This window comes from Coregonus lavaretus (assembly GCF_964263955.1).
Source record: "Coregonus lavaretus genome assembly, contig: HAP1_SCAFFOLD_326, whole genome shotgun sequence".
NCBI classification, from domain to species: Eukaryota; Metazoa; Chordata; class Actinopteri; order Salmoniformes; family Salmonidae; genus Coregonus; species Coregonus lavaretus.
In genome coordinates, this window is record NW_028164829.1 from 264,888 (window position 1) to 286,493 (window position 21,606).

At 47.0% G+C, this 21,606-nt stretch overlaps 2 protein-coding genes across 3 annotated transcripts in view; one reads left to right on the forward strand and one right to left on the reverse strand.

The window, feature by feature from the left end:
- The window catches only part of tsc2 (TSC complex subunit 2), a gene marked incomplete at its 3' end in the record, with an annotated part of 49,056 nt that extends 43,794 nt beyond the window's left edge, over positions 1–5,262 (reverse strand). The window contains exons 1-5 of the mRNA XM_084190302.1: positions 5,116–5,262; positions 3,146–3,305; positions 1,912–1,998; positions 1,226–1,336; positions 877–1,024 (exon numbers count right to left, since the gene is read on the reverse strand). Coding sequence (XP_084046428.1) covers positions 877–1,024; positions 1,226–1,336; positions 1,912–1,998; positions 3,146–3,280 — 481 coding nt within the window. The 5' untranslated portion in view covers positions 3,281–3,305; positions 5,116–5,262. The remainder of the gene's footprint in view (positions 1–876; positions 1,025–1,225; positions 1,337–1,911; positions 1,999–3,145; positions 3,306–5,115) is intronic.
- An 18-nt stretch (positions 5,263–5,280) lies between these two features.
- LOC311115103 (endonuclease III-like protein 1) lies at positions 5,281–20,655 on the forward strand. Of its 2 annotated transcripts, XM_084190310.1 has the most exons (7): positions 5,281–5,438; positions 5,655–5,829; positions 6,003–6,274; positions 17,669–17,839; positions 19,474–19,633; positions 19,761–19,866; positions 20,035–20,655. In XM_084190310.1, exons 1-7 carry the CDS (start codon positions 5,421–5,423, stop codon positions 20,348–20,350), a joined length of 1,218 nt encoding a protein of 405 aa, XP_084046436.1. In that variant the 5' UTR covers positions 5,281–5,420; the 3' UTR covers positions 20,351–20,655. The 2 variants fall into 2 exon arrangements, with proteins under 2 accessions (XP_084046436.1, XP_084046435.1); XM_084190309.1 differs by having other exon boundaries at positions 5,357–5,829.
- Positions 20,656–21,606: the final 951 nt, after the last annotated feature.

A 21,606-nucleotide genomic window follows, 5' to 3' on the forward strand; every position in this document is an offset into this window, starting at 1 on the left:
AACATCAATCAATTGATCAATATATCTAGCAATCTATCCCCCTATCAATATCTTTAGTGTTAGACCAATGTCCATTTCCAGCAGACAAACCCAGCTGCAGGTGAAAAAAATCATACTGGCCCCCTGTGGGAATCGAACCCACAACCCTGGCATTGCAAACGCCATGCTCTACCAACTGAGCTACATCCCTGCCGGCCATTCCCTCCCCTACCCTGGACGACGCTGGGCCAATTGTGCGCCGCCCCATGGGTCTCCCGGTCGCGGCCGGCTACGACAGAGCCTGGATTAGAACCAGGATCTCTAGTGGCACAGACCTTAGACCACTGCGCCACTCGGGAGCCCAATCAGTCAATATCTTTAACAATTAGTCAATATCTTTACCAATCAGTCAATATCTTTACCAATCAGTCAATATCTTTACCAATCAGTCAATATCTTTAACAATGAGTCAATATCTTTAACAATTAGTCAATATCTTTACCAATCAGTCAATATCTTTACCAACCAGTCAATATCTTTACCAATCAGTCAATATCTTTACCAATCAGTCAATATCTTTACCAATCAGTCAATATCTTTACCAATCAGTCAATATCTTTACCAAATCAGTCAATATCTTTACCAATCAGTCAATATCTTTACCAATCAGTCAATATCTTTACCAATCAGTCAATATCTTTACCCATCAGTCAATATCTTTACCAATCAGTCAATATCTTTCTAAGGGTTCCAGTTGGGCAAGTTAATATCTGGTGGACTGACTCCGTAACATAAATGGTATTGTAACGTCTGTCAAAAGACTGTGGGATGGAACAATCTATATCACATGTCAATGTGCAAAAATAATTGATGTTGGAAGGAAGGTGTGTCTCTCACCTATGTCCTCCTCCAGGTAAGTGATATCCTTCCCGTTCTCCGTCAGGGCCTTGAACACCTCCAGCCTGTCAGACAGGTCCTCATTGGACGGCTGGTAGTCTCTGATCACCTTGAAGAAGTAGGCCCGCAGAGGACCCAGACGCTCACCCTGATAGACACACAGAGAGAGAGGGAGGCAACATACACAGGAAATCAACATACTTGCTTGTTCCCTGAAGTTATCTGTGGTGCCTGCTTTAGTATGAGTGAGTGAGTGAGTGAGTGAGTGAGTGAGTGAGTGAGTGAGTGAGTGAGTGAGTGAGTGAGTGTGTGTGTGTCCCAGTGTGTGTCCCAGTGTGTGTGTGTATACCTGTCCCTGAATGATAGCTCTGAGGAGCAGCAGGACAGCATGTCTAGCTTCAGGGGGCTGTTCTGGAGTCAGCATGTCCTCCACCGCCTTCCATACTGCTTCCACCGCATGCTGTAAAACACACACACACATACATTAACATACACACAGATTAATACACACCCGATTAACAGCAACAAAACTGACGCGTGCGCAACTATGGTGCGAAACAGACGGGGTTGGCTTAGATTGTTGACAACATATTTAGATTGTTGACAACATATTTAGATTGTTGACAACTATATTTAGTCTCCAAATGTTTATTGAAACCATAAATGAATTTGCACAGTGAGCACTTGTTGTCTCTCAAATACATTGTTACAGTTGTTGGCTAGCTAGCTAGTGGGTTTTAACCTGTATTAGCTTAGACGTGTCATCAGTCAAAACACCTCAAAACAAGACATGGTATCAAGAACCAGATACAACTAGATGAAATGAGCCACGTACGATTCCCCACATGGCAGCTTCTTTCATTGTTGCTATGTGGCCCTGCAGAATCACAACAACACACAGACTTCTGCCCCATTGAAGTTGCGCATCGTTTTCGTGACATTGTTAGCTAACCTGTCTACACACACACACACACACGCCTCCATGGCGTGCTACAAAACCAGACCACACCCACAGCCTTCCATTCTCTATCTCACCTCCTCAAACTTCTTGGCCTTGGCCAGGTCACAGACATGGTTAGCAACCCGGATTCTGTTGCTAAGGCCACAGTCAGGGTGCAGCTCCTGAAGAGAAAGACAGTGAGATGGTCAGTGACAGAAAACTGATTGTGTGTGTATGTACAGTATGTATGTGGAGTGTGTGTGTGTGTGTGTGCGTGTGGCGTGTATGTGTGTGTGTATGTGTGTGTGTATGTGTGTGTGTGTGTATATGTCTGTGTGAATGTGTGTGTGTATGAGTGTATGAGTATGTGTGTGGAGTGTGTGTGTGTATGTGTGTGGAGTGTGTGTGTGTGTATGTGTGTGGAGTGTGTGTGTGTGTGTATGTGTATGGAGTGTGTGTGTGTGTGTGTGTGTGGAGTGTGTGTGTATGTACAGTATGTATGTGGAATGTGTGTGTAGTGTGTATGTGTATGTGTGGGTGTGTGTGTGTGTGTGTGTGTATGTGTATGTGTGTGTATGTGTATGTGTGTGGAGTGTGTGTGTGTGTATGTGTATGGAGTGTGTGTGTGTATGTACAGTATGTATGTGGAGTGTGTGTGTAGTGTGTATGTGTGTGTGTGGAGTGTGTGTGTATGTACAGTATGTATGTGGAATGTGTGTGTAGTGTGTATGTGTATGTGTATGTGTGGGTGTGTGTGTGTATGTGTATGTGTGTGGAGTGTGTGTGTATGTGTATGTGTGTGGAGTGTGTGTGTGTGTGAATGTGTATGGAGTGTGTGTGTGTATGTACAGTATGTATGTGGAGTGTGTGTGTAGTGTGTGTGTGTGTGTGTGTGTACTGTATGTGTGTGGAGTGTGTGTGGAGTGTGTGTGTGTGTATGTGTGTGTGTATGTGTGTGTGTGGAGTGTGTGTGTGTATGAGTGTGTGTGTATGAGTATGTGTGTGGAGTGTGTGTGTGTGTATGTGTATGTGTGTGTGTATGTGTGTGGAGTGTGTGTGTGTGTGTATGTGGAGCGTGTGTGCGTGTGTATGTACAGAATGTGTGTGGAGTGTGTGTGTGTGTGTGGAGTGTGTGTGCGTGTGCATGTACAGAATGTGTGTGGAGTGTGTGTGTATGTGTGGGTGTGTGTGTGTGTCTGTGTACTGTATGTGCAGTGTGTGTGTGGAGTGTGTGTGTGTGGAGTGTGTGTGTATGTGGAGTGTGTGTGTGTGTGTGTGCATGTACAGTATGTGTGTGGAGTGTGTGTGTAGCATCATACTCTTCCATACCTTGAGTATATCTAGTGTGATGATGAACTCTGAGGGCTTGCTCTCTGTCTGTTTGCTGGGGGGTCGAGGGGTTCCCAGACCAAATATCCCCTTCACCTTGTCCTTCAGACTCTCTTTACTGGGCTGCTTGTTCATGGCTGGGGGTCGAGGGGGGGGGGTCCTGTGGGGGTGGAGGGAAGAGGAGGGGACCAGTCAGCTTACACTGGCACTACTGGGGCTCTGGTGGAAACAGAGGGGTGAATACAGGTTAGTAAGGTAGAGAGATAACCTGGCAGATGTAACCTAGACTCCATCAGAGTTGTGGGTTGTCGTTTCCTTACATTCCTACCATGGATAGTATTGGGTGTTCCATTATTCGACTCCTCAAATGGGAAGCGGTACCGGAGTGCCAAGTCTAGGTCCAAAAGACTTCTGAACAGCTTCTACCCCCAAGCCATAAGACTCCTGAACAGCTAATCATGGCTACCCGGACTATTTGCACTGCCCCCCCACCCCATCCTTTTTACGCTGCTGCTACTCTGTTAAGTATTTATGCATAGTCACTTTAACTCTACCCACATGTACATATTACCTCAACTACCTCAACTAGCCGGTGCCCCCGCACATTGACTCTGCAACGGTACCCCCCTGTATATATAGCCTCCCTACTGTCACTTTATTTTACTGTATATATAGCCTCCCTACTGTCACTTTATTTTACTTCTGCTCTTTTTTTCTCAACACTTTTTTTTTGTTGTTGTTTTATTCTTACTTTTGTTGTTAAAAATAAATGCACTGTTGGTTAAGGGCTGTAAGTAAGCATTTCACTGTAATGTCTGCACCTGTTGTATTCGGCGCATGTGACCAATAAAATTTGATTTGATTTGATTTGAACTTTGTATTATTTAAAATAGCCATGGGAACAGTTGGTTATCAATGTACAGTTTATAGACTACGTTTCCTTACATCCTACCCACTCACCTCCTTTTAACCACAAGGTTCCTTCTCCAATGATAAAAAAAAAAAAATGTAATCAGAAATAAATTTCAATTCAATGTGTTTTGAGTGCAAGGAATCAAGGAAAGATCAATTGAGAGAGCCCTGGCCTAACTTTTTGTCCTTTTACATTATGTGACTGGTGTTAGTTTCAGTCAACCAGATAAATGATAGGCAGAGACATGCCTCAACATCACACCCCTTCTAGACATCCTTTTTTTCTTTGCACCTGTGGTTATCCAGACATTAGTGCACGTCTGGGCTGCGCGCACACCACATGCATGCATAGATAGCACCTCGGACAGCAAACACTTGCCCAAGAAGCATTCCATTCCTCTGCACATTCTAAATGGCCTTTGATATGATATCCATTACGTTGTTGTTGTTGTTACCTAAAGCGAATAATAACCACTTGTAAAGAAAGTAGCTAGGAGGACTGTTGTGGTCACCGGAAAGTGGTAGTTTGTGTGTCCGTGCTAATATAGGATACGTCCCAAATGACACCCTATTCCCTATGTAGTGCCCTACATTTGATCAGGGTCAAAAGTACTGCACTAGATAGTGAATAGGGTGCAATTTGGGACGTCACTAGGCTATACTTCAGTAGCTAGTTAGTAGTACCTACAACCTCGGGATCAGGGACAATCAGCTATTGAGTTCTAGCGGGGGAGAGAGAGTGTGTACCACGAAACAAGCCAGGTGCGTGTCGCAAGTACTCTCCCTGTCAAGCAGAGAGAGAACCGAGTAAACAACGACAGCTAGTTCTGTTTTAGATTTAACAACCGTCCTCGGTCAGGGGCCCATTCGTGCACATTCAACATCTTGTTCCGAGCAAATAAACAACACCTGTGAGCAGCTGACAAAATAACGGACAGGGAGAGAGAAAGAGCGACACAAACAAGCACTAATAAATAAATAAAGATTGTTGACTAACGTTAGCTATCTGCTTACTTGCATTCTAGACCTAGGGCTTTAAAAACAACGGAAACTCATACCTTCTATTGATCTAGATGCGTTTCTGGCGTCATTCACGTGCAGCTGTCAGGTAGACAAACTACCGAGCAAGTCAAATTCATGCATTTAGAATTGTAATCCTAATTTTTCAAAAGCTTGTCCCAACTCAGATCAATCCCCCCACTCGACAACCGGATGGACTGTCGGGCACTTCCTACGAAAACACGTATGTCGCAGGGGCCGATGGGAAATGTAGTTCCTGATAAAAGCATTGCGCAAGAAGACAAGTGTTGTTGAGTTCAAGTGTTACATGTGTCTAGTGTTCTAGCGTGCATGTCGTTTGAAAATGAAATCGTCAACCATAGTAGGTCATGTTTCAATATTCATCAATAGTACTTGGAAAATGTTATCAGAACTTGTATAAATGTGTTAACTGGCTAACCAGATTATCACTAACGTTACAGTTAGCAAGCTAGCTAACAAGCTAATGTTGTTAGCCACGGTCCGGCCCACTTGCAGCACAACGGTAGCCTCGTATGCTTTCCACTGTTTCAAAATGACCTCGCCTTATTTCGTTCAGAGTACCGCGGTCATAACTCGGAGCGGTAACAAGACCGTGCCCCGTGCGGGTTTAGCCACGACGTTAAAAACTAGGATGGAGAGGAGAGTGCCGAGCGCTGCTGCTTCGAGGACGCACGTGAAACAGGAGGAAGAGTCGAGCATCTCAAATCAGAGTTTGGGACGAGACGCCTCAGGTATGAATATGATGGTTAAAATCAGTTTTATTATCACAATGTTGCCCTTCTGACATCTTGCTGCATCATTGAGGGGCTTTCAGATGGGACAAGATGTATCATAAAACAACAACTAAGAGATAACCTGTATTTCCTCACCACTCAGCTTTTGTGCTCCCTACGTTACCTTGCAGGTATTGGCTCCTCAGGGTTCCATCGCCCATCCATCGGCCAATCAAAAGCTGAGCCAGATGAAGCCCCGCCCCTGCTACCCCTGGCACCCATCCAGCGTAGGAGGAGGGGCCAGGTGAAGGTGGAATACGATGGGAAGGTGGAGCCTAAACACTGGGAGCCTCCTGATTGGCGCAAGCAGCTGGGTCACGTGCGTCAGATGAGGAGCGCCAGGGACGCGCCCGTTGACCTCATGGGGGCGGAGAAATGCTACGACGCACACGCCCCTGCTGAGGTGGGTGGGAGACCCCACTGGTCTCTGTCTCTCTGTCGTACACCCCCCACTACCGCTTTCCCCACCCCCCCAGCTAGCCCTCTGTCCTACCACCCTACATCCAGCCAGTGCTAACCTTTACCCCTACCTCCATCTCTGTTGTTTCTGCTTGGGCCCGTACTGCTACTGTCCAGCCCTATGCCCCTACTGCCTCTATCGCTGCTCCCACTCCTGCCCAGCCCATAGCTACAACAAACAGCTGTGTCTACGTATGCCCCTGCCCAAACCCCTGCCCCTGTTTCTTACCCTACTCCTGCCTAGGCCCAGCCTCAGCCTAACCCTGCCTCTGTCTCTGAACCTGTCTATACACCCGTCTATACCAATCACAATGCCCTTCTCCCATGGGGTTATCCCGATTTACAATTTAGATGATGATTTAGATTACAATTCCCCACCTTCCTCCCTCTCCCCTCCTCTTTCCCCCTCTTACCTCCCCATCTACATCCTGGCCACTGCCACGTCTCCCCCGCCCCCTCCGCTCCCTCATCCTCTCCGGGTCAGACGTGTACCTGGCCTCTCTCCCTCCCTCCGCTCCCTCATCCTCTCCGGGTCAGACGTGTACCTGGCCTCCCTCCCTCCCTCCCTCATCCTCTCCAGGTCAGACGTGCACCTGGCCTCCCTCCGCTCCCTCATCCTCTCCGGGTCAGACGTGTACCTGGCCTCCCTCCCTCCCTCCGCTCCCTCATCCTCTCCGGGTCAGACGTGTACCTGGCCTCCCTCCCTCCCTCCGCTCCCTCATCCTCTCCGGGTCAGACGTGTACCTGGCCTCCCTCCCTCCCTCATCCTCTCCGGGTCAGACGTGTACCTGGCCTCCCTCCCTCCCTCATCCTCTCCGGGTCAGACGTGTACCTGGCCTCCCTCCCTCCCTCATCCTCTCCGGGTCAGACGTGTACCTGGCCTCCCTCCCTCCCTCCGCTCCCTCATCCTCTCCGGGTCAGACGTGTACCTGGCCTCCCTCCCTCCCTCCGCTCCCTCATCCTCTCCGGGTCAGACGTGTACCTGGCCTCCCTCCCTCCCTCCGCTCCCTCATCCTCTCCAGGTCAGACGTGTACCTGGCCTCCCTCCCTCCCTTCGCTCCCTCATCCTCTCCGGGTCAGATGTGTACCTGGCCTCTCTCCCTCCCTCCCTCCCTCATCCTCTCCAGGTCAGACGTGCACCTGGCCTCCCTCCGCTCCCTCATCCTCTCCGGGTCAGACGTGTACCTGGCCTCCCTCCCTCCCTCCGCTCCCTCATCCTCTCCGGGTCAGACGTGTACCTGGCCTCCCTCCCTCCCTCCGCTCCCTCATCCTCTCCGGGTCAGACGTGTACCTGGCCTCCCTCCCTCCCTCATCCTCTCCGGGTCAGACGTGTACCTGGCCTCCCTCCCTCCCTCATCCTCTCCGGGTCAGACGTGTACCTGGCCTCCCTCCCTCCCTCATCCTCTCCGGGTCAGACGTGTACCTGGCCTCCCTCCCTCCCTCCGCTCCCTCATCCTCTCCGGGTCAGACGTGTACCTGGCCTCCCTCCCTCCCTCCGCTCCCTCATCCTCTCCGGGTCAGACGTGTACCTGGCCTCCCTCCCTCCCTCCGCTCCCTCATCCTCTCCAGGTCAGACGTGTACCTGGCCTCCCTCCCTCCCTTCGCTCCCTCATCCTCTCCGGGTCAGATGTGTACCTGGCCTCTCTCCCTCCCTCATCCTCTCCGGGTCAGATGTGTACCTGGCCTCTCTCCCTCCCTCATCCTCTCCGGGTCAGACGTGCACCTGGCCTCCCTCCGCTCCCTCATCCTCTCCAGGTCAGACGTGTACCTGGCCTCCCTCCCTCCCTCCGCTCCCTCATCCTCTCCAGGTCAGACGTGTACCTGGCCTCTCTCCCTCCCTCCGCTCCCTCATCCTCTCCGGGTCAGACGTGTACCTGGCCTCTCTCCCTCCCTCCGCTCCCTCATCCTCTCTGGGTCAGATGTGTACCTGGCCTCGCTCCTCACCGGCCTCTACTACCCCCTGCTCCATGCCGTCCACAAAGTCGTCCCCGGTATCCGGAACCTCCTGTTGACCAACTACGAGGCCTCTTCCTGCTTCGGCTCCTCCCTCTCACAGTTCGCCCTGGCCTTCTCCCGCTTCACAGAGGTCGTGACTTCGGTCTACCCCGCCCGGCCTGGATATGATTTGTCATGAGCTTACGAAACAAACAGTGCAAAAGTGTTAAAAAAACACTCCTTCTACACCATTTTACATTTACATTTTAGTCATTTAGCAGACGCTCTTATCCAGAGCGACTTACAGTTAGTGAGTGCATACATTTTCATACATCATCTAGATATGTGTGCAACAAAAGTTCAACATTCACCATTTCTGTCAACCCGTCTATGCACACAGTTTGACGCATACGCTCGACGGCAAAAGTGGAAATATTTTAACTCTGGTGGCAAGTCCCGTCTACTGTGGTGGCTGAAGGCATTCACCGCCAGCCTCAAAGGCATTTACCATCGTGCTTGCACAAAGGTCGCGCAACCAAGCAATAAAGTTGGTGTTTAACCTGGGTGCACCCGCACTCCCCTGGCTACTTTTTACTTGGATGGCGACTTCAGGTTTTGGGAATACATTGAAAAGTAACTTGACACTGTGCACAGCTGCCAGCGCACATTTGGATTATAAGGACAAGAAGAAAATTGCATTGATAAAGGGAGCATACTGAATGCTGTAACGTTAGCTAACTACATTGCTAAGCAAGCAGGATTGGGTAATGAATGGAGTAACGTTAGCTAATGTTAACGTTAGATGAGCAATGCCAATTGCATGTATTATACATTAGCAGCGTGGCAGTTTCCCCAAAGTTTGGCATTGACTATGAACTTTACTTAGCTAGCTAGCTGTGCTTTGTTTGTGGAAGAATGTGGGATTGCTATATTGTGCCGGTGCATGATCCGTACATTCAGCTAACGTTAAAGCCTTGTAACTAGATAACGTTACTGGCTAACGTTAGTTGGCTATCTAACTGGCAATATCAGCCAAGAACGTTCGCTATCTTATTTGTGCTTACTACACGCAAGTGTCAAAGCCAACAGTTTACACAGATGACTTCAGCCATGTGAAAAACCTTCCATAGCTAAATATAGTTAGATTCCTTTGCTTGTAACTTGCCTCTCATCCGACTGGTGTTAGCTAGCTACTAGCACTGTTAATGCGTAACCCAACTGCTTTCGTCCAGTTTTAGAACTCAGATTAGGCTGAAAAGATGTTAGCATTGTCAGAAATGCTACAACAATGTAGCACATCGTTGGTTCTTAATGGACAGAAATGAGCACGTGAGAGTGATAAATTATACATTTAATAAAAACTGTTGCACCTATAAAACGTATACAGTCCAAAAGGGTGGCAAGTCTAATGGTCACTTTATGGATGCTGTAGCCTCGTTTTAATCAGACATCTAGAATTTCAGCTAGGTTTGGGCAAATAAATAATGGCCAACAAAGACATTCTGTTAACAGAGCTTTTAGATGGAAATGAAAACAAAAGCAGGTGGGGATGAAAGGGACATTCGTTTGGGATGAGAGAATTAGTGAGGGGAGATGGACTGACAGCATTCAATTTGGACATGTGCCACAGGGACAATGGGGAAGTGTACTGCAGTGACCCTGCAGTGACTATGGTGTGGTTTCCTATGAGTGTGTGTGTGGGTTTCCTATGTGTGTTAGCCCCTGTGTCTGTGTGTAGTTGTGTGTGGTATGTTATAGAGAGATAAGAGCGCCGCTTGGGGTAAACACAACCAACAACCTCCTATTTTCCATCGGTGACTAATGATTGTAGCAGGGCTTCCCCGTTGTAGCAACTGGCCCCACTATTGCCTAATAAAAAATGTATTCTGACCACAATAAGCACTTCACAAACTGTTGTAACATCAGTACTGCAGCAGTATCATCAATCTGCTGTTGTAGCCGGCCGCGACCGGGAGACCCAGGGGGCGGCGCACAATTGGCCCAGCGTCGTCCAGGGTAGGGGAAGGAATGGCCGGCAGGGATGTAGCTCAGTTGGTAGAGCATGGCGTTTGCAACGCCAGGGTTGTGGGTTCGATTCCCACGTATAAAAAAATTAAAATAATGTATGCACTCACTAACTGTAAGTCGCTCTGGATAAGAGCGTCTGCTAAATGACTAAAATGTAAAAATGTAAAATCCTGGTTCAATATACTGTGTAGGAATGTAAATTCATTCCAGCCTGCCCCAGTTCACTTCTCTATGGTGCTCATGTGACTCTTGGGCATTGAGAAGTGTAAACACCCTCTGTTCTGTTCTTCAGCTAGGCCTAACTCCATTTGTCTGGCTTGCTGTGACTCATCTTTATAGTCTCTGTGCAGGTGATGGTCTGGCGCGCACACACACACGTCCTTTCGCCCTTTCTCATATGCAACCACACTGGGCTGAAGGGCAAAGAGTAAGTGTCACACTGACTTGGAAAGGCATTTTAAAGCACGCAGCCTACACCGGCTCTGACATTCGTCGGATGTGGCAGGGCTTGCAAACTATTACAGACTACAAAGGGAAACCCAGCCGCAAGCTGCCCAGTGACGCGAGCCTACCAGATGGGCTAAATGCTTTTTATGCTCGCTTCGAGGAAAGCAACACTGAAGCATGCATGAGAGCACCAGCTGTTCCGGACGACTGTGTGATCACGCTCTCCGTAGCCGATGTGAGCAAGACCTTTAAACAGGTCAACATTCACAAGGCCACGGGGCCAGATGGATTACCAGTACTTGTACTCAGAGAATGCGCGGACCAACTGGCAAGTGTCTTCACTGACATTTTCAACCTCTCCCTGACCGAGTCTGTAATACCTACATGTTTCAAGCAGACCACCATAGTCCATGTGCCCAAGAAAGTGAAGGTAACCTGCCTAAATGACTACCGACCTGTAGCACTCACGTCGGTAGCCATGAAGTGCTTTGAAAGGCTGGTCATGGCTCACATCAACACCATCATCCCGGAAACCCTAGACCCACTCCAATTCGAATACTGCCCCAACAGATCAATTAATTAGTTATTTTTTTCACCTTTATTTAACCAGGTAAGCCAGTTGAGAAAAAGTTCTCATTTACAACTGCGACCTGGCCAAGATAAAGCAAAGCAGTGCGATAAAAACAACACAGAGTTACATATGGGGTAAAACAAAACATAAAGTCAAAAATACAACAGAAAATATAAAATATATATACAGTGTGTGCAAATGTAGCAAGTTATGGAGGTAAGGCAATGCATAGGCCATAGTGCAAAATGATTACAATTAGTATTAACACTGGAATGATAGATGTGCAAGAGATGATGTGCAAATAGAGATAATGGGGTGCAAATGAGCAAAATAAATAACAATATGGGGATGAGGTAGTTAGGTGGGCTAATTTCAGATGGGCTGTGTACAGGTGCAGTGATTGGTAAGGTGCTCTGACAACTGATGCTTAAAGTTAGTGAGGGAGATAAGAGTCTCCAGCTTCAGAGATTTTTGCAGTTCGTTCCAGTCATTGGCAGCAGAGAACTGGAAGGAATGGCGGCCAAAGGAGGTGTTGGCTTTGGGGATGACCAGTGAGATATACCTGCTGGAGCGCATACTACGGGTGGGTGTTGCTATGGTGACCAATGATCTAAGATAAGCAGGGATTTGCCTAGCAGTGATTTATAGATGGCCTGGAGCCAGTGGATTTGGCGACGAATATGTAGTGAGGACCAGCCAACAAGAGCGTACAGGTCACAGTGGTGGGTAGTATATGGGGCTTTGGTGACAAAACGGATGGCACTGTGATAGACTACATCCAATTTGCTGAGTAGAGTGTTGGAGGCTTTTTTGTAAATGACATCGCTGAAGTCAAGGATCGGTAGGATAGTCAATTTTACGAGGGCATGTGTGAAGGAGGCTTTGTTGCAAAATAGGAAGCCGATTCTGGATTTAACTTTGGATTGGAGATGCTTAATGTGAGTCTGGAAGGAGAGTTTACAGTCTAACCAGACACCTAGGTATTTGTAGTTGTCCACATACTCTAGGTCAGACCCGCCGAGAGTAGTGATTCTAGTCGGGTGGGCGGGTGCCAGCAGCGTTCGATTGAAGAGCATGCATTTAGTTTTACTTGTGTTTAAGAGCAGTTGGAGGCTAAGGAAGGAGTGTTGTATGGCATTGAAGCTCGTTTGGAGGTTTGTTAACACAGTGTCCAATGAAGGGCCAGATGTATACAAAATGGTGTCGTCTGCATAGAGGTGGATCTGAGAATCACCAGCAGCAAGAGCGACATCATTGATATACACAGAGAAATGAGTCGGCCCAAGAATTGAACCCTGTGGCACCCTCATAGAGACTGCCATATATCCAGACAACAGGCCCTCCGATTTGACACATTAAACTCTATCTGAGAAGTAGTTGGTGAACCAGGCTAGGCAGTCATTTGAGAAACCAAGGCTATTTAGTCTGCCAATAAGAATGCGGTGATTGTCAGAGTCGAAAGCCTTGGCCAGGTCGATGAAGACGGCTGCACAGTACTGTCTATTATCGATCGTGGTTATAATATCGTTTAGGACCTTGAGCGTGGCTGAGGTGCACCCATGACCAGCTCGGAAACCGGATTGCATAGCGGAGAAGGTACGGTGGGATTCGAAATGGTCGGTGATCTGTTTGTTAACTTGGCTTTAAAAAACTTTCGAAAGGCAGGGCAGGATGGATATAGGTCTGTAACAGTTTGGATCTAGAGCGGCAGCTTTCCAATCTCTAGGAATCTCAGACGTTACGAAAGAGAGGTTGAACAGGCTAGTAATAGGGGTTGCAACAATTTCGGCGACTAATTTTAGAAAGAAAGGGTCCAGATTGTCTAGCCCAGATGATTTGTAGGGGTCCAGATTTTGCAGCTCTTTCAGAACATCAGCTGTCTGAATTTGTGTGAAGGATAAGCGGGGGGAGCATGGGCAAGTTGCAGTGGAGGGTGCAGAGCTGGTGACCGGGGTAGTAGTAGCCAGGTGGAAAGCATGACCAGCCGTAGCAAAATGCTTATTGAAATTCTCGATTATCGTAGATTTATCGGTGGTGACAGTGTTTCCTAGCCTCAGTGCAGTGGGTAACTTTTTGGAGATAGTGCTACAGGATGCACATTTCTGTTTGAAAAAGCTAGCCTTTGCTTTCCTAACTGCTTGTGTATATTGGTTCCTAACTTCCCTGAAAAGTTGCATATCGCTGGGGCTATTTGATGCTAATGCAGTACGCCACAGGATGTTTTTGTGCTGGTCAAGGGCAGTCAAGTCTGAGGAGAACCAGGGGCTATATCTGTTCTTAGTTCTGATTTTTTTTGAATGGGGCATGCTTATTTAAGATTGAGAGGAAATCACTTTTAAAGAACATCCAGGCATCCTCTACTGACGGAATGAGATCGATATCCCTCAAGGATACCTGGGCCAGGTCAATTAGGAAGGCCTGCTCGCTAAAGTGTTTTAGGGAGCGTTTGACAGTGATGAGGGGTGGTCGTTTGACCGTGGACCCGTTACGGACGCAGGCAATAAGGCAGTGATCGCTGAGATCCTGGTTGAAGACAGCGGAGGTGTATTTAGAGGGTAAGTTAGTCAGGATGATATCTATAAGGGTGCCCATGTTTACGGATTTAGGGTTGTACCTGGTAGGTTCCTTGATCATTTGTGTGAGATTGAGGGCATCTAGTTTGGATTGTAGGATGGCCGGGGTGTTAAGCATATCCCAGTTTAGGTCACCAAGCAGTACCAACTCTGAGGATAGATGGGGGGCAATTAATTCACATATGGTGTCCAGAGCACAGCTGGGGGCTGAGGGGGGTCTGTAACAAGCGGCAACAGTGAGAGACTTATTTCTGGAAAGGTGGATTTTTAGAAGTAGGAGCTCAAACTGTTTGGGCACAGACCTGGATAGTATGATAGTGCTCTGCAGGCTATCTCTACAGTAGATTGCAACTCCACCCCCTTTGGCAGTTCTATCTAGACGGAAAATGTTGTAGTTGGGGATGGACATTTCTGCATTTTTGGTGCCCTTCCTAAGCCAGGATTCAGACACTGCTAGAACATCAGGGTTGGCGGAGTGTGCTAATGCAGTGAATAACTCAAACTTAGGGAGGAGGCTTCTGATGTTAACATGCAAAAAGCCAATGCTTTTACGGTTACAGAAGTCAACAAATGATAGCTCCTGGGGAGTATGAGTGATACTGGGGGCTGTAGGGCCTGGGTTAACCTCTGCATCATCAGAGAAACAGAGGAGGACTAGAATAAGGATACGGCTAAAGGCTTTAAGAACTGGTCTTCTAGTGCGTTGGGTACAGAGAGTAAAGGGGGCAGATTTCCGGGCGTTGTAGAAAAGATTCAGGGCATTATGTACAGACAAGGATATGGAAGGATATGAGTACAGTGGAGGTAAACCTAAGCGTTGGGTAACAATGAAAGAGAGCATCACTGGAGGCACCGATTGAGCCGGTCTCCGCGTGTATGGGGGGTGGAACAAAGGAGCTATTTGAGGCAGTTTGAGAGGGACTTGGTGCTTTATAGTGAAATTGTATAATAAGAACTAACTGGAACAGCAATAGGCAAGGCATATTGACATGGGAGAGAGGCATAAAGCAATCACAGGTGTTATTCGAGAGAGCTAAGACAACAACTGGTAATGGCGATGAAAGTTTGGGCTGAGGCTAAACAGATAAACAGGACAGTGTACCGTGTAAAGGAACAGTCCAGCAGGCATCAGCTGTGCAGCTGAGTGATCATAAGGTCCAGTGAACAGCAATATGTGAGTCCGAGAGCAGTTCGAATTGGTGCTACAGCACTGGCTAGCAGGAAGCAAGGCTGTTGTTTGCATGTGCTAGCGGGCCGGGGCTAGCAGATGGATCTTCGTGGTCGTTGCAACAGGAAGCCTGTTGAAACCACAAACTATTACGTCGGCAGACCAGTCGTGATGGATCGGCGGGGCTCCGTGTCGACTCTAGGAGGTCCAGTCCGGTTGACAGAGAGGTAGATAGCCGGGAGATGGGCCTGACTCGAGGGTAGCTCAAGGCTGATTAGCCAACAACAACATCCATTTGGTTGCAGCTAGCTAGTTGCGATTATCCGGAGTTAAAGGTTCAGGGATTCCGGCAGAAAAAACGATTATGTTCTGGGTAGATAACGCGCTGTGCATACAGTGCCGACTGGCCGATAATAGTCCAGGCTAGAGCTGGCTGGTAGGTAGTGCAGGCCACGGACAATGGTGAAAAACCGCTAACGGTGGCTAATAGCAAGTAGCTAGTTAGCTGGCTACTCCCGTCCGGTAGATAGCCGGGATATGGGCCTGGCTCGAGGCTAGCTCAAGGCTAACCGGTGCTTGCTTCGGGGGCAGTGGTGATTAGCCAACAGCAACATCCATTCGGTTGCGGCTAGCTAGTTGCGATCCGGTGTTAATGTCCAGTGATTCAGTTATTCCGGCAGAAAATCTGATGTTCTGGGTGAAAACCGCTAACGGTGGCTAATAGCAAGTAGCTAGTGAGCTGGCTAGCTAGTTTCAACTGGAGATTCTAGATAAAAGGTAAGTCAATAATAGAATCCGTTCCACATTGAGTGAGGCGGGTTGCAGGAAAGTATATTTAGTAGAAGGATGAAAAGTGTGATAGGGAAATATGTACGAAAAATACAAAATAAATACAAAAAACAGGCTATTTACACGGACACACACATAGTACACGACCGCACTGCTACGCCATTTCACGGTAAGGTCTACACCTGTTGTATTCGGCGCATGTGACAAATACAATTTGATTTGACTTGAAGATCAGAGATGGGCCTAGATAGATAGCTGGGGTGTATTCATTAGGAACCAAACCGAAGCAAATGGAACGAAACAGGGAGGGACCTACCTGAATTTGTCCAATACTTGTTTTCGCTGCATTACGTTTTCCATTGCAAAACGTTTTGCTACGGTGTGCGAATAATGAATACACCTCAGGCTGGTTACATGATGCCAGTTCAATCAGGCTATACCACCATGACAGACAAGGCTATACAAGTGAGATGTTACATGACATGTTAGCTATGTTAGCTATACACACCTATTCTCATACGCCTACTGAAAACACTCAATTTTAACACAAGGTAGTGCATAAGAGTCATACTAGCAAGTAGACACACTACAGGTATGTGGACAGCTGCTCGTCGAACATCTCATTCCAAAATCATGGAGTTGGTCACCCCCTTTGTTGCTAAAACAGCCTCCACTCTACTGGCAAGGTTTTCCACTAGATGTTGGAACATTGCTGCGAGGACTTGCTTCCATTCAGCCACAAGAGCATTAGTGAGGTCGGGCATTGATGTTGGGCGATTAAGCCTGGTTCGCAGTCTGCGTTTTCAATTCATCCCAAAGGTGTTTGAGGGGGTTGAGGTCAGGGCTCTGTGCATGCCAATCAAGTTCTTCCACACAGATCTTGACAAAGCATTTCTGTATGAACCTCGCTTTGTGCACGGGGGCATTATCATGCTGAAACAGGAAAGGGCCTTCCCCAAACTGTTACCACAAAGTTGGAAGCACAGAATCGTCTAGAATGTCATTGTATGCTGTAGCGTTAAGATTTCCCTTCACTGGAACTAAGGGGCCTAGCCCGAACCATGAAAAACAGCCCCAGAACATTATTCCTCCTCCACCAAACCTTACAGTTGGCACTATGCATTGGGGCAGGTAGCATTCTCCTGGCATCCTCCAAACCCAGATTCGTCCGTCGGACTGCCAGATGGTGAAGCGTGATTCATCACTCCAGAGAACGCGTTTCCACTGCTCCAGAGTCCAATGGCGGCGAGCTTTACACCACTCCAGCCGACGCTTGGCATTGTGCATGGTGATCTTAGGCCTGTGTGCAGCTGCTTGGCCGTGGAAACCCATTTCATGAAGCTCCCGACGAACAGTTATTGTGCTGACGTTGCTTCCAGAGGCAGTTTGGAACTCGGTAGTGAGTGTTGCAACCAAGGACAGACGATTTTTACACGCTTCAGCACTCAGCGGTCCCGTTCTTGTGTGGTCTACCACTTTGTGGCTGAGCCATTGTTGCTCCTAGACGTTTCCACTTCACAATAACAGCAATTACAGTTGACCGGGGCAGCTCTAGCAGGGCAGAAATGTTACGAACTGACTTGTTGGAAAGGTGGCATCCTATGACGGTGCCACATCTTCAGTAAGGCCATTCTACTGCCAATGTTTGTCTATGGAGATTGCATGGCTGTGTGCTCGTTTCTATACACCTGTCAGCAACAGGTGTTGCTGAAATAGCCGAATCCACTCATTTGAAGGGGTGTCCACATACTTTTGTATATATAGTGTAGTTTATTATCTAAAAGATGCCCTCTCCCCCCCCCCCTTTTCTATTCTCTCTCCCACCAGGTGCGACGTTACCAGGTGCTGGTGTCTCTGATGTTGTCTAGCCAGACAAGGGACCAGGTGACCAATGCAGCTGTGCAGAGACTCAGGGCTCATGGCTGTACGGTGGACAACATAGTCAACACTGACGATGACACACTGGGACAACTCATCTACCCTGTCGGCTTCTGGAGGGTAACACACACACTATACACTGCCTTCAGAAGGTATTCACACCCCTTAACTTTTTCCACATTATGTTGTGTTATAAAGTGGGATTAAAATTGATTTAATTGTATTTATTTCTTTGTCAGTGATCTACACAGTACTCTTGTCACAGTGGAAGAAAAATTCTAATATTTTTGGAAAATCCATGAAAAATAAAAAACTAATATATCTTGATTAGATAAGTATTCAACCCCCTGAGTCAATACATGTTAGAATCACCTTTGGCAGCGATTACAGCTGTGAGTCTTTCTGGGTAAGTCTCTAAGAGCTTTCCATACCTGGATTGTGCAACATTTGCCCATTATTCTTAAAAAAATTATTCAAGCTCTGTCAAATTGGTTGTTGATCATTGCTAGACAACCATTTTCAGGTCTTGCCATATATTTTCAAGGAGATTTAAGTCAAAACTGTAACTCTGCCACTCCGGAACATTAACTGTCTTCTCTATAAGCAACTCCAGTGTAGATTTGGCCTTACGTTTTAGGTTATTGTTCTGCTGAAAGGTGAATTCACCTCCCAGTGTCTGGTGGAAAGCAGACTGAACCAGGTTTTCCTCTAGGATTTTGCCTGTGCTTAGCTCTATTCTGTAAATGTTTATCCTGAAAAACTCCCCAGTCCTTAACGATTACAAGCATACCCATAACATGACGCAGCCACCTCTATTGCTTGAAAATATGGAGAATGGTACTCCGTAATGTGTTGTATTAGATTTGCCTCAAACATAACACTTTCTATTCAGGACAAAAAGTTAATTGCTTTGCCACATTTTTTTGCAGTATTACTGTAGTGTCTTGTTTCAAGCAGGATGCATGTTTTGGAATATTTGTATTATGTACAGGCTTCCTTCTTTTCACTCTGTCAACTATGTTAGTATTGTGGAGTAACTACAATGTTGTTGATCCATCCTCAGTTTTCTCCTATCACAACCATTAAACTCTAACTGTTTTAAAGTCACCATTGTCCTCATGGTGAAATTCCTGAGCAGTTTCCTTCCTTTCCGGCAACTGAGTTAGGAAGGACGCCTGTATCTTTGAAGTGACTGGGTGTATTGTTACACCATCCCAAGTGTAATGAATAACTTCACCATGTTGAAAGGGATATTCAATATCTGGTTTTTTATTTTTTACCCATCTACCAACCCAACTGACCTTCGTTGCAAGGCATTGGAAAACCTCCCTAGTTTTTGTAGTTGAATCTGTTTGAAATGCACTGCTCGACTGAGGGACCTTACAGATAATTCTATGTGTGGGGTCAGAGATGAGGCAGTCATTCAAAAATAATGTTAAACACTATTATTGCACACAGAGTGAGTCAATGCACTTGTTAAGCAAATATTTACTCCTGAACTTATTTAGGCTTGCCATAACAAAGGGGTTGAATACTTGACTCAAGACATTTCAGCTTTTTATTATTAAATCCACATTATGGCCAGTGACAAAAAATCTCAATTTAATCCATTTTAAATTCAGGCTGTAACAAAAAACTCAAGGGGTGTTAATTCTTTTCTGAAGGCACACACACTCTTACTGCACCATGTCTTCCTTTGAACATGAGTATGAATAAAACCTTGACATGCCTTCTCCCCTACCCCCCTCCTCCAGACCAAGGTAAAGTACCTGAAGCAGACATCAGTGATGCTCCAGAGGGAGTTTAGAGGGGACATCCCTAACACAGTGGAGGGTCTGGTACGACTACCTGGAGTAGGACCCAAGATGGCTCACCTGGCCATGGACATCGCCTGGCACCAGGTCTCTGGTATAGGTAGGTATGGCTCAAATAGGACTACAAATCCCATACTCTAGTCTGCATGTTGTTATGTGGTGTGATGGGTCTGATTATGTGCAGAGTGGTAGTTGTAGTTCTTTTGTTGCTTTTATTGTGTGTATAGGCGTGGACACACACGTCCACCGTATCTCCAACAGGCTGGGATGGACGAGAGGTGGGACCAAGAACCCAGAGGAGACACGCAAGGCCCTGGAAGACTGGTTACCAAGGTGACAACACCACTTCCTGTCCCTCTGACCTATCAGGTCACTCGTTAACCAGTCACTGACCAATCAGATCCCTTGCAGCAGGAAAGGAAAACATTTGGCCTTGTGATTTCTGTCTGACATGATGATTTTGATGAAGACGGGGATGGTAATGATCTTCCTCTCTCACAGGGATCTATGGAGCGAGATCAACTGGTTACTGGTGGGGTTTGGTCAACAGGTGTGTCTACCTGTCAATCCTCTCTGCTCTGTGTGTCTGAACCAGCACAGCTGCCCCTCCGCCCACCAAGCCTCCCCAGCCAAGAGGCCTAAAGCTGGGTCACCTCGCTCCCCTAAGACCTCCAGGGTCAAGCTGGAGCCTGGTTCTTTTGGTTTGGGGTTATCAGCCCCCTCCTCAGCCACACTGGTCAAAGAGGAACCTCTGGCTACCCCCATCTCCCCTCCTCTGCTGCCCAGAAAAAGGAAGTCCAAAACATTCTCTACATGATACGACAGAAGGGGATGGCATCCCTATAGAGACCTTGTCCCAATTCTCTCTCCTTCCTCCCAAAGTGTGCACGTGTCACTTCCCTTGACTGATTTGAAATGACTGGTCCAAGAAATATGGCATTCAAACTTTCTTAGCGGGGACACAATTTTTTCAGACAATTTCTGTGGACCCCATTTATTTTGCCAGAATTTCTTACGACCCCACCCCAAAATAACCATAATCGATACATTTTTACATATCTTATCAAAATGAAAAGAAACCAATAAATGTACTAAATAAAATTGTATTTTTCAAATGTTCTCAAACACGTTTGTATATTGTCCTATACAATAATCTGCACTTAAATGTTTTGTTCCCAAACCAAATAGCGACCTGACAACACCACTGATGTAATCCTTTCAGATCAACCAGAATGCCTAGGATGTGTAGGGGCCAGAGGTCCATTTGGGATTAACAATGGGAGTGTACGACACCCCTGGGACTCAGCGCCACATGATTGAGTACCCCCAGGAGACTACAGGGTGGTTTGTTGGATCCAGTTATGCAGTGGTCAACTGATTGTCGCAGTTCTAATCAGAGTTTGCGCTTTTGGATAGAATGCACTTTATCATTCTACCCATAAGTGACCACTGAAGTGGGTGATATATGTATCCATTGATCTTTAATATACTGATAAAAAAATAAACGATTTCAGTTCAAATAAGGAAACCAGTCAGTTGAAATAAATTAGGCCCTTATCTATGGATTTCACATGACTGGGCAGGGACGCAGCCATAGGCCCAGCCAATCAGAAATACTTTCCCCCACAAAAAGCCTTTACTACAGACAGAAATACTCCAGTTTCATCAGCTGTTCGGGTGGCTGGTCTCAGACAATCCTGCAGGTGAAGCAACCGGATGTGGAGTTCCTGGGCTGGCGTGGTTACACGTGGTCTGTGGTTGAGGCCGGTTGGCCGTACTGGCAAATTCTCTAAAATGACGTTAGACACAGCTTATGGTAGAGAAATGAACATTCAATTCTGGCAACAGCTCGTGTGGACATTCCTGCAGTCAGCATGACAATTGCACGCTCCCTGAAAACTTGAGACATTGTGTTGCGTGACAAAACTGCACATTTTAGAGTGGCCTTATTGCCCCAAGCACATGGTGTACCTGTAATGATCATTCTCTTTAATCAGCTTCTTGATATGCCCCACCTGTCAGGTAGATCATCTTGGCAAAGGAGAAATGTTCACTAACAGGGGTGTGCAGCAA

Bases quoted from the DNA above. Each gene is read 5' to 3' on its own strand.
- LOC311115103 (XM_084190309.1), top strand. From the start codon at position 5,562: ATGTTGTTAGCCACGGTCCGGCCCACTTGCAGCACAACGGTAGCCTCG. The intron at 17,840-19,473 runs GTAACACACACA...CCCCTCCTCCAG, and splicing joins ACCCTGTCGGCTTCTGGAGG to ACCAAGGTAAAGTACCTGAA. The intron at 19,867-20,034 runs GTGACAACACCA...CCTCTCTCACAG, and splicing joins CTGGAAGACTGGTTACCAAG to GGATCTATGGAGCGAGATCA.